The sequence below is a fragment of the Polyodon spathula genome, chromosome 22 (assembly GCF_017654505.1).
Source record: "Polyodon spathula isolate WHYD16114869_AA chromosome 22, ASM1765450v1, whole genome shotgun sequence".
Taxonomy (NCBI): domain Eukaryota; kingdom Metazoa; phylum Chordata; class Actinopteri; order Acipenseriformes; family Polyodontidae; genus Polyodon; species Polyodon spathula.
Window position 1 is genome coordinate 29304096 of NC_054555.1, and position 11504 is coordinate 29315599.

Consider the following 11504-nt stretch of genomic DNA (forward strand, 5'->3'; position numbering starts at 1 on the left):
CTAAACAGCATTATCTCTCACAGTATGTAACACTCTGGGATCTGAAGGATACTCTGATTTGTCAATTCAAAGAACAAGGATGCGCCATTCATAGCAACCAAAACAACACCTCAAACCGGGCCCAAAACATTACGCCCAGAATTTGCCAACCCGGTTTATATAAACATCCGACAGGCCCGCGAATTACCTTGTCTAGCGGTGCAGGTCTGTGTGCGGCCAGGGACCGAGAAAGAGACAGAACGGTGTTGAAATAAAACCCGCGGCTTCCACCCCCTTCCACCGACATCTTCCTCCCTCCATCCGACAGGGAGCAAACAGCGGGGGCGGAGACGGCGCGGGAGAGGGGACAAACTGCTCAGCGCCGTGCAGAAAGACAGGCAGGGAAAAGCAAAGGCAAAATTCAAAAACACAGCAAAGGAGCTCCAGCTGTTTAGACTTGAAAACACCGATATGTGCCCGATGTTAAAAAACAAAACAAAACATATATTTCTGACAGCTGCATAATATTTAAAGTTACAGAATGTTACTTTTAGCCTTTTAAATTCAGTTTGACAGGACCGGACTCAAGTGATAAACAGGCAATGACGCAATCAAATGGGGATCTCGTTCCGGTTGAGATCAGCTGACACAACAGCTGCGCTAGAGCCAAGGCAGAGTTAAAAAAAAGCTAACAAGGTACGTGGAATCGTTTTTCCTTTCCTATTTAAAGTTTAAAAATAAATAAGGTATTTAGCCGTTCATTAAAACTAAAGGTATTTCCTTTGAAGACAGCAGACTGGTTGGAAGACTGGTACAGTAACCCGGAGAAGGGTTGCTCCGAGATTCACTTTTCATTTTCCAGTCGTGGAGACTCGTCCCCAAAGCAGAGCTACTGTGTATTTTGAAAGTACCGATTCTCAAAGCATTGTGTTTGAGTTGTTTTTGTTAGATTGGTACGTATACATGTGTTTAGTATCAGAGCACATAGTTGCTGTGTCGCTTAGCGATTTGTAGGAGACAGCAATCAGTCTGAGTATAAATATTAAGTTAGTGTAAGCTGTACGTTTTTAATAATAATGCTGCTGAGCGTCTGATTGTCCGATACAGTCTCAAGTCCTGTATTATGAGATTTTTTTTTTTCACAGATTGTTATTTTAATGTTTTTCACAATGTTCAGATTTATCCACACTGTGCTCATTAGTATTGCTTATTTAATGCAAGACATGACCCGTTTAGTCCCATCATAACGTGTCGAAATGCATCCAGTTGAACCAGGTCCTATGCTAATAAACTCCCTGTTAACAGTTGGTTTGTGTGGATCTTTTATTTGAGTCTTGTTTGGGAAATCTGTGACGTGGATCAGGCCCAATTTCCTTCAGGGAAATGCTGGTATATGTAATGAATGGGATTTATTTGAAAACCTTTTCTTTCAGCGTTAATAATGTCTGCGTACCGCGGCAGTCGCAACCCCTTCGCTGAGGATGACGATGAAGACTTTGGGGGGAAAGCGAGTGGAAGTGGCGGCTGGAGCGAGCCGTCAGAGGCAGAGGACCGTCAGAGGTGGCTGGAGCAAGAAGTGATGCGGACAGCTCAGTCCGCAGTAGACAGCAGCCATAGATCCCTCTCTCTTATTTACGAGTCTGAGAAAGTGGGGTCCGAGACAGCAGAGGTATGTCTCAACCTGTGCAGCTTTATCAAATACACCTGAACCCAGCGCTCTCCCTCCACTTCAAATGTTCACTCAGCAGTTTTCTGACACCCTGCCAGGAGTGAAGTAAAGGCACATTTTCAGAGACAGTAATACACTATTAAGAAACTGCTTCTTCCTTCAGCTAAGATGTATTGTAATTCTCTCCACTGTTTTCCATTTGCTTCAAAGGAGGGCCCCTCGTGTCCTTTCCACACTGTTGTGTAACTGTGTTGCACAAGTTATTCTTCTTGTGGCGCCTCTCGCTATTGCTTTTCATTAATTGTGCAATAAAGGAAACCCCCGATGAAAAAAGCCAGTGGGTTAGTTGGTTTCACGCCTACAGTGTGGTGTTACTTTCATAGTGACCCCGGCAAGTCTGTCCTAACCCATTTCCATCCAAAGGAATGTAGCTTTTAGACCGTGCACATACCATTTCTAATAGGGAGACTCAGACTGTAGAGTAAATGTTTCAGTAGACCATTTTTAAAATCTTTTTTTAAGGTTTATTAGGTCACTGAGATGTGGGTTTCCAATGTCCTAGAGTTTTAATTTCACTGTAAAAGCTTTTGTTTTACGGAATCTTTTTGGGTGGTCTAGTACTTCAATTACATTGCAGATGGGACCTAGACTACAAGATGAGGAATTGATTAATCATTCACTTGATCTGTAATTGATTAATTGATCGTTCCCATGCTCTCGAATTGATTCATTGATCGTTCCCATGCTCTCGAATTGATTGGTTGGTCGTTCACATGTTCTGAGTGATCTGTTAAAAGTAAATGTGCTGGTTTTAATGTTTCTAAAAGTGTCTCTTTTAAAATTCCCTTTAGGAATTGATTCGACAGGGCGAGGCTCTGAAACGGACTGAGAGGATGGTGGATAACATGGATCAGGACCTGAAGACCAGCCAGCGGCATATCAACAGTATAAAGAGCGTGTTCGGGGGCTTGGTCAATTACTTCAAACCCAAACCAGAGACGAAACCACCACCGGAACAGCCCCCAGACTACAAGCCCAGCAGCAGGTGCCTTTCCATTGCTTCAGAATCAAAAGGATTAATAATAATAAGACTTTCCATGCTTTTCAGTTTGCATTTTGTTAGAAGCTGAAATTGAGACAGAAAAACACATTGCCTGTAGTTGCTTGGAAAATCAGTAACTGTTGTTGTTCTATTATTTTATACCTGCCAGATTGCAAGATGCATTGGTCCACAGCAAGGAGCAAGAACAAAACTACCAAGCAAGCCACCCTAATCTGAGAAAGCTAGATGCAGGAGGTAATAAAAATCTCTGATTGACACTGTAGGGATTCAGACATAAAGGGTTAATAATTAGTAATTCCTGATGTAAACACTAGATGGCGGTGCTATGAAGTAAATAAACACAAATGCTCCAAGACACTAAAGGTTTAAAATAACCCACAGTGTATGTTCAGACTGAAATTAGAACACAGTATTTGTCTCATTTTGTAGGATTTGGTGCCGAAGCCAGTGCTGATTACTCCTCTTCACAAAGCAGTAATGGATATCCCAAGAACAAGCAGCTAATGACAGCCCACAAACATCTGGATAATAACTTGGGTAAGAAATTCTCCAGAAAGGAATATTTTTAATTAGTGCCTGATCTGGATTTTAAATCCAGGACCTTCCATGTTGACTGGCATATTGACACAGCAATCTGCATTGTCCCCATTGTACTATTAATAAAAGTGCATACATTTTGCACTACAAATACTAAACACCTTGAAATATTTAAGGTGGGGCTGTCAAAGCGAGGAGTTAATCTATTCAGACTGATCAAGGTCCTCCTTTATTTCCCACCTACAGATGACATGGCTGCTGGGCTGAGCCGTCTGAAGAACCTTGGATTGGGGTTGCAGAGTGAGATAGACTCTCAAGACCCGATCCTTCACAGGTTGACTGGAAAAGTAGACAATATGGATTTGAAAATTAGGACCACAGATCAACAGCTGAAAAAACTTTAATAAACCTGTACAACCAACACCGTTCTGCATACTTTTGTAATCATGAATTTTGAGTTGATTTTATTTCTTGTATATTACAACTATAATTATTATAAGAAGGATAAAAGGTAAAACATTACTGATCTTTTTGTTATTGCTGCCGGAAAAAAAAAAAAAGGAATATTTTATACCCTCTGAATGTTAAGCAGATTCACAGGGAATAAAGTATTCCTTTTTACCCCAGACCAAACCATCCCAAAAATGAGACTAGGTTGAGGTGTGTGCTGTTTTTCTCTGTGCAGTGTACAGAGAACGCAGCAGCTACTATATGTATACTGTGTCAGAAATGTGGCCTATTTAGAAGGTTTATGAATTCTGTTCAGATCTCCTCTGTTTATTGTGTTTAAACGTCCTAACATTTTCCAGCAATGGAAGCTACCACTAAATGTTGCAGCCCAATCTAGATATCCAGATAGTATTTTCAGCTTAAAGGAATAAGGATATGCTGTTTGTGGTACACTTGTGTAATGAGATTGCTTTTGCATTAGGAGAAAGTGAGAGACCCGACCATACCGAATTATACACAGCCCTGCGCTAGAAGGGTCACATTGTGAAAGCATTCTTATTAAAACAAACAGCACACAGCAATGCTTTATAGAAAAATGTTTCAGGGGGGTGTATGTTATATAACCATGAATCTCATTGATTTTACAAAAAGCCTTCCAGATGCTGTGAGTTGTGCAGACGACTGCAGAGTTGAGTGTGGAATTGAGATGTGGGATTCCTTTACAAGAACAGACACTCCCCATGCTCTGACCTGACCTGCAGTTACATCATGGAACTACTTTATTGTGTTGTGCTAAGCGTCATTCAGATCACTGTTTTAGATGAATTATATAGAACATTCTCCTGGTGACTGTTTGTTGTTTTCCTGAAACATCCAAAGTTTGACAATAAATGAAATGCATTGTGCTGGAGACTGCTGTTCTTTAATAACTCAGCCCCTGGCCTCTTCAACACAAAGAGATTAACATTCCTCCACTCAGGGAACACTGGAGTGCCTGCTTCCATTCACTCATCTGATTGTGTCTATCATGCTGCCAAACAATTCAAAGAACCTGCAGCATGCCTTTCATCCCAGGTAATCCAGACTAACTCCCCAAGCCCACTGGTTACTCCAGATGAGATCTCCGCTAGCTCAACTCCACTGCTTTACTGGAATAAGTTTAGGCACGGTACTGGGAAGGAATGGGAAACACAGCGAGTCATGTCTTCCACGAAGTAACGACCTAAAGTTCAGTTCATGAGTTCCTGACTGGGGGACCTGGTTTTGATTAGGAATGTGAATATGCTCCCTATGAAAAGGAGCTCTGTTAAATGTAGAGACCACGAACACTGCTGTCCTCGCAGTATGAGAGAGCGAGAGAAAACATTACAGTCATAGCAATAACTAAGACAGCACACACAAGAGTGTCCAAAACCTTAAACAAGGGGGAATTATATCTGGGACATTAGAAAGAGCAATCCCAGGTATGTATGTGTTTAAGTCAGGTTACAGCATAGTATTTTCACAGGAAATCCAGACGCTTATTTGCATGCTTAGCCACGGCAGAACTGTTTCACACATTTTCCCTGTTAGACCATGGTTTACTGTTCCAGCCAGTCATTGTTATACAAGGAAACAATCACAGTGAGGTATGGGTTACCAAATGAGATGTGTCCCATGCACTTCAATTCACATCAACAAAGTATTCTTACATATGAACCCATTTCAGACTTTCTATAACACACATCAAACCATAACAGAGACTTCGCTTTTTGAAACAGATGACACAATCATTAAACAGTAACAACCCTACTGTGTTGATAATGCTGAATTACTGTCCAAATATGTTTTGTTATCCAACATACAGAAACCCAAAACTTTGCAAGCAAAGGGGCGAAGCTCTCTGGCATTTCACTGCTCGCTACTAGTTTTCAAAAAGCCGTTCTTCAACAGACCGATTACAGACAGGAGATATTTGCTGGTGCAGCTGCTGCAGACAGTAACAGCAGGGTCTCATTAGGTAGGAAGGTGACGTTCTGTGAACACACAGATCTTTAGCACATTAAACAGATGTGAGCAGCTGGCTCATGGCTTGGTCTGTTGCACTGGGGGAGGTGGGGGTGTCAGGACTCTGGATTGGTGGACCTGTGCTGCCCTGCCCTGGCCACAGTGGAGGACATGCTGGCTTTATATTTATTTATTTATAATTTTTTATTTTTTTGTGGTCATGTTGGTTAAACTGGCTGATTAAAAATAGAACTGTACATTTCTAAAGTCAATCAGTTGTTGTCTACACTTCTAAATGAATCAAATTTCTGTAAACCTGCACTCCTTTTAAATATAAAGTAGTGAGAAGGAAATCAGTACGTTTTTGTTGCATTTCCCAACCCTGGGATTTTCAGCAGAGGAAACACATTTTACCTACAAATACAGTACAGCAATTGTAATCATACCATAAACGCATGCACATCAGAATCTATATACACATCAGAATTATTATTATTTTGTTTCACATAACAGTTACAATGCAACAGAAAATAAACTTTCTAAAGCACAGATTAAAAAAAGCACACACTGTATATTTTAGCACAAAACAGTTTTCTGTACTAAAAAAAAACAAAAACAAAAAAAAAACTTTAGGGTAATGGTGTTGGGAAATGAAGAAGTTGGCGAGGCAGGGTCAGAAGCAGCTACCCTCTCTGTTATTGTCACTTTTTCCCACTTCTAATAAAAGGGATAAGAACCTCCCACCCAAATTCTTATTAAATTGCTTGATCTGCCACAACTGACCCAGAATGATGGTGTGCCAAACAGGGAGGTAGAGCTGTAGAACATTAGGAGTGGAGCTTGCCAAAGAACATGAATAAAGAAAATGAATAAAGCACATTTGCAAGAAGAAAGTGTGTTTATGTATGTTCAGTAAATCCAGTAAAATAAATATGCATCTGTGCATGCTTGAGTGTTCAGACAACTTGGGTAGTTGCTGTATGCATAATTACTTTACTGCAAACCACACAGGGTGCAAATGCTCCAAGCGCCATTGAGAGCCCACCTTGTGAACTACAGTCCTGCACACATGCAGCTGGAATGGAGATCAAAGTGCATCGGGCTGCTTTAGCCTGGAAAGGATTCAAATCATTGACTACCTCCTGAAGCACTGTGAAGCACACTTGGAGATCAGTCCACAATGAAAGCAGATTTCTTCAGGGGAATTACATTGATTGAACAGAATACAAGTTTGATTTACTGCTAACAGTGCACTGTGTGATAATATTGGGTTTCTGTTAACGGTTAAACAGACCCAGTGTTTAAATGCCTCATGTCACACAGGGCAGGATTCAAGGGGGAAATTAGATGAAAACATGGGGCCATAGTTACAGGATGATCACAGAATTGTGATTCTAATTGAGCACACACAAAATCACTTAACGGCTGTACTGCACCATGGTGAACTAGCATGCTCATTGCATGCACTTTACCATGCTTTTCCAAACTGCGTTTCTAATGCCCTTTACTACTGTTTTCTCACCTGAAACACTACAGTATACTCATGTTGGCCTGTCCTCCCGTTACTCATTGCAATCCGCGGCTGTGCACTTCAACATCACCTTCCTCTCCTGCTGGAAGCTGCCATGCAGGTCCAGCCCTCTCCCCGAGTGTTTCAGTTTCCCATTGCAGTCGGGCTCTACAGAGCTTCACGTGCTGAGCCTCACTGTGTACCCTGAGATCCAGGGCGCCGCTCATTCATGGAAGAGCTTTACAAATCGCCATGGTATTGTTACTGCATCCACCCCAGCAGAGACCAGGGTCTTGGGCAGAATTCGTCTGTACTACAGGACAGATGGGCTCCCTTGAGTTGCACAACCTTTTCCTTCTTGTCTTCATTTTGAATGGTATTTGAATGCTTTGGGTTTTTTTTTGCTGATTGTACACTCTGAACTCTGAAGCACTGTTTTGCACCTGCACATCACTATATAGTTTTTCACATTTCCTGCAAAGCAGACGGGACTGTGACCAATGACTTATCATCACTTTATTCAAGTGGCATTCATTAACAAGGTTGAACCTGTGCATGCAGAACATTTTTGCTCCCACATGGTAAACAAGGGTTGGGTTCTGCTCCTCGTGAAGTATCCAAACCTATAGTTTAGCCGCATTGAGCAATTCTATATTATCATGCAAACAATGCGTTCTCAGCATCACCAGTGGCTGCGGTTTTTCTACAGTGAGAGACAAGTGCAAACCACATTCGGAAGTTGCACTGTTGGTTTTTCGAAGCCGCTGGAGAGCTGCTTTCAACAGCTGTCTTCATGTAAGCAAACAGCGCCTGGGCTGTGACAATGCCCTCGATGGCATGGAATTCCCTGCTTTTCAAACAAGATAATCTCCAAAATCTCTGCTGTCAGGGACGATCAGGCACGGAGCCAAAGACAGGCCTTCCTGTCTTTTCGAAACCCGGCCTAATGCCAACAAAGATTAAGCCGGGTTCAGGGGCGATGGCGGTCCAAAATCTACCACCACTGTAGTACAGCAGGGGAATAAAGAGTTATGCTGACTTGGTAGAACTGTGAAGAAAAATGGGCTTTGCAGTCCAGTCTCTGTTTTTTTTATTTTATTTTTATCTTTTTCACTACCCCTGCCTACGAGCTTCACAGAGGTGGGTTCTGTAAACCAAGAATCCGTGCATGCCTTTATCAGAGCAGAGCCATCGCACGATAATCACGTCTGATCATATTAAAGCACATGTCACTTTTTTGTACCATTTGCAAAGTCCATAAATAAAGTTATGTTAAACGGGTATACTTTTAAATTAGCCGTGCTGTTTGTCTTGCATTTCAGGATTCTGCACATAGTCTTTTTGCAGTCCTATTTTTTTGCGTTGAAAATAATCAATCAGTTTCCCTAAGACACTGGATAAGCAACAATTAAGAAAAGCTGAAGCCACTGTTTCGAGGGAGGAGGGGATTCTAAAATAGAAACACTAAGTATAATGGTCCATTTTTTGTTTTGTTTTGCATTTTCCCTACCAAGCAAAGTAAAAAAAAAGGCAAATGACTAAAAAAGGACATTTGGGCATGTTCCCCAGTGAGTGTGTATGCGCTCGTTGTGTGTGTGTGTGTGTGTGTATGCAAGCGCTCGTTGTGTGTTGTGTGTGTGTGTATGCAAACGCTCGTGTGTGTGTGTGTGTGTGTGTGTGTGTGTGTGTGTGTGTATGCAAGCGCTCGTTGTGTGTTTGTGTGTGTATATGCAAACGCTCTGTGTGTGTGTGTGTGTGTGTGTGTGTATGCAAGTGCTCGTTGTGTGTGTGTGTATGCAAGCGCTCGTTGTGTGTGTGTGTGTGTGTGTGTATGCAAGCGCTCGTTGTGTGTGTGTGTGTGTGTGTGTGTGTGTGTCTGTCTTTGTATTTGGAAGCAAGCAGCCAGCTTTGTTGCTATTTTAATATTTAAACAGTGGTGGTATTTAGACCTGCCAGTTTAGTTCAATTGGATAGCTCCCTCTGTCTTCAGTCTTTTATGCCTGTTGAACACATCTGCAACACTGTACCCACCCCGTCCCCGCTTCTCTACATAATTATAGCAATTACTCCTTTAACCAAAGCATGTCAAAAACTGAACCACAATAGGATTTCATGCATTGAAACAATAAACAAACATGTTTGTTCCACAATTCTGAATCCCACCTGGAATGTTGGTATAGTTTGGTTTTGGATTCTTCTGCTTGTATTTAACTCTTTTGTTGCTGGTGCAGCCTTCTTGTAACTGAAAAGAACCAGACATCCAGGATACTGATATGTTTGTGGATGTTTATAGGTGTTTGTGTACATTAATGGCATGGGTGGCAGTGCCCTGGCAGAGGTCAACGGCCCTAATTTAAAGGGCAATACCAAAGGGAGGTGTTCTCAGAGGAGAGCTGGATGAGCCGAATGATCACCCCGCCCTTGTGTATATTATGGGTTATTGTGTACTTGTGTTGTAGTAGTACTGTCATATCGACCTACAGTTCTCATCTGTGAGCAAGACAACTGAGTAAACCACTAAAATCCCATTCTGAGTTAATCACTAGAGTGTAACTGTTTACATTGCTTTCCCTAAACAGAGAAAGGCGGTTCCCTGTGGGAAATGTTATTCGAATTTGTTTGATTCAACTTTGCTGAAAGGTTTGAGAATCTCTCTCTCTAGTTTATAATACTTGTTATCCACAAAGAGCCATGAGGAATACAGCATTCATCCCTGCAGTTTTCAACAAGTTCAAACAACGCAATTCTGAACTCTAACCAGGAGAAAAAACACGGCAATGTTTACTCTTCATCTTCTCAAGTACAGTACTGTATTCCTCACCTGTAGAGGATCCTGAGCAAATGCAGACAAAAATATACATTGCGCACATCCAACCCCTTTGAAGTTGAATAACATCCCACTACCTGTGATCTCAAGAGAATGTGTAGAATGTTAAATCTGGCTGAGCACTGTAATTACAGATGGGCCACAGAGATACCATTATCCCAGCAGTGAAAAAACAAACCAGAACCAAACAAAAGATACAAGGGACCTCATCGTAAAAGACAGAGGGAAATACGTTTACTGAAGACACGCGTTCTGGTTTTATCATCAGTGCTCGGCCGGTCCCTAGTAGTTTATTGATCCCAGAGCTTTATTTAGCCAGTTCTTAAAGAACCCCAATAAGTGAGCACCAGCGGTAACCCATTCCATACCCTCACCCCTCTCTGTGTAAAGAACCCCAATGAGTCAGCGGTAACCCATTCCATACCCTCACCCCTCTCTGTGTAAAGAACCCCAATGAGTGAGCGGTAACCCATTCCATACCCTCACCCCTCTCTGTGTAAAGAACCCCAATGAGTCAGCGGTAACCCATTCCATACCCTCACCCCTCTCTGTGTAAAGAACCCCAATGAGTGAGCGGTAACCCATTCCATACCCTCACCCCTCTCTGTGTAAAGAACCCCAATGAGTCAGCGGTAACCCATTCCATACCCTCACCCCTCTCTGTGTAAAGAACCCCAATGAGTGAGCGGTAACCCATTCCATACCCTCACCCCTCTCTGTGTAAAGAACCCCAATGAGTGAGCGGTAACCCATTCCATACCCTCACCCCTCTCTGTGTAAAGAACCCCAATGAGTGAGCGGTAACCCATTCCATACCCTCACCCCTCTCTGTGTAAAGAACCCCAATGAGTGAGCGGTAACCCATTCCATACCCTCACCCCTCTCTGTGTAAAGAACCCCAATGAGTGAGTGGTAACCCATTCCATACCCTCACCCCTCTCTGTGTAAAGAACCCCAATGAGTGAGCGGTAACCCATTCCATACCCTCACCCCTCTCTGTGTAAAGAAGTGACTCTTACCTTCTGTTCTGAGTCTCCACTCATTTTCCAGTTGCGTCCTCTGGTTGTGGTCTCAGTGCTTCATTACTTGAGTCGACTCCTTGATCAAACCTCCCCCAAATCACCTCAGTGATTTCCCTCAATCTGTCTTCAGAACTCATACCATGTATCCCTGGGATTAGTACAGTAAGTGTTCAAAAAGCATGAGGAGTGTCTGGGCTGAGATTAAGCAGGGGCACTGGTGTTAACATCGAATGGGTACTTCATGCTTCTAAATGAAAAGAATCATATTTGAGAGACTAAAGAAACAAAGTTCAAACTGCACCCGTTGGACAGCCCGCCTGTACCAAGGACCGTCCCAGTATACTCTTCTTTGTAATCCCAGATTCATGTGGGGGGCAGGGTGTGCACTCTGCAGCGTTTAGTGCTCCTATAACAAGAAAGCACTTCCAATGTATGGTCATAAAACACCACAGTTCACTATT

At 42.4% G+C, this 11504-nt stretch overlaps 2 protein-coding genes across 3 annotated transcripts in view; one reads left to right on the forward strand and one right to left on the reverse strand.

The window, feature by feature from the left end:
* The window catches only part of LOC121297078 (phosphatidylinositol 4-kinase alpha-like), a 35799-nt gene extending 35317 nt beyond the window's left edge, over nucleotides 1-482 (reverse strand). The window contains exon 1 of the mRNA XM_041223087.1: nucleotides 188-482. Within this exon, the coding sequence (XP_041079021.1) occupies nucleotides 188-286 (99 nt within the window). The 5' untranslated portion in view covers nucleotides 287-482. The remainder of the gene's footprint in view (nucleotides 1-187) is intronic.
* Nucleotides 483-593: 111 nt separating this feature from the next.
* On the forward strand, nucleotides 594-3669 carry LOC121296809 (synaptosomal-associated protein 29-like). Of its 2 annotated transcripts, none has more exons than XM_041222629.1 (6): nucleotides 594-675; nucleotides 1413-1648; nucleotides 2500-2693; nucleotides 2860-2945; nucleotides 3141-3248; nucleotides 3495-3669. In XM_041222629.1, the coding sequence occupies exons 2-6, from the start codon at nucleotides 1421-1423 to the stop codon at nucleotides 3650-3652; spliced, it is 774 nt and encodes a 257-aa protein (XP_041078563.1). In that variant the 5' UTR covers nucleotides 594-675; nucleotides 1413-1420; the 3' UTR covers nucleotides 3653-3669. The 2 variants fall into 2 exon arrangements, with proteins under 2 accessions (XP_041078563.1, XP_041078564.1); XM_041222630.1 differs by lacking the exon at nucleotides 594-675 and adding an exon at nucleotides 916-932.
* The last annotated feature ends 7835 nt before the right edge of the window (nucleotides 3670-11504 follow it).

Bases quoted from the DNA above. Each gene is read 5' to 3' on its own strand.
- LOC121296809 (XM_041222629.1), top strand. From the start codon at position 1,421: ATGTCTGCGTACCGCGGCAGTCGCAACCCCTTCGCTGAGGATGACGAT. The intron at 2,946-3,140 runs GTAATAAAAATC...CTCATTTTGTAG, and splicing joins GAGAAAGCTAGATGCAGGAG to GATTTGGTGCCGAAGCCAGT. The intron at 3,249-3,494 runs GTAAGAAATTCT...TCCCACCTACAG, and splicing joins ACATCTGGATAATAACTTGG to ATGACATGGCTGCTGGGCTG.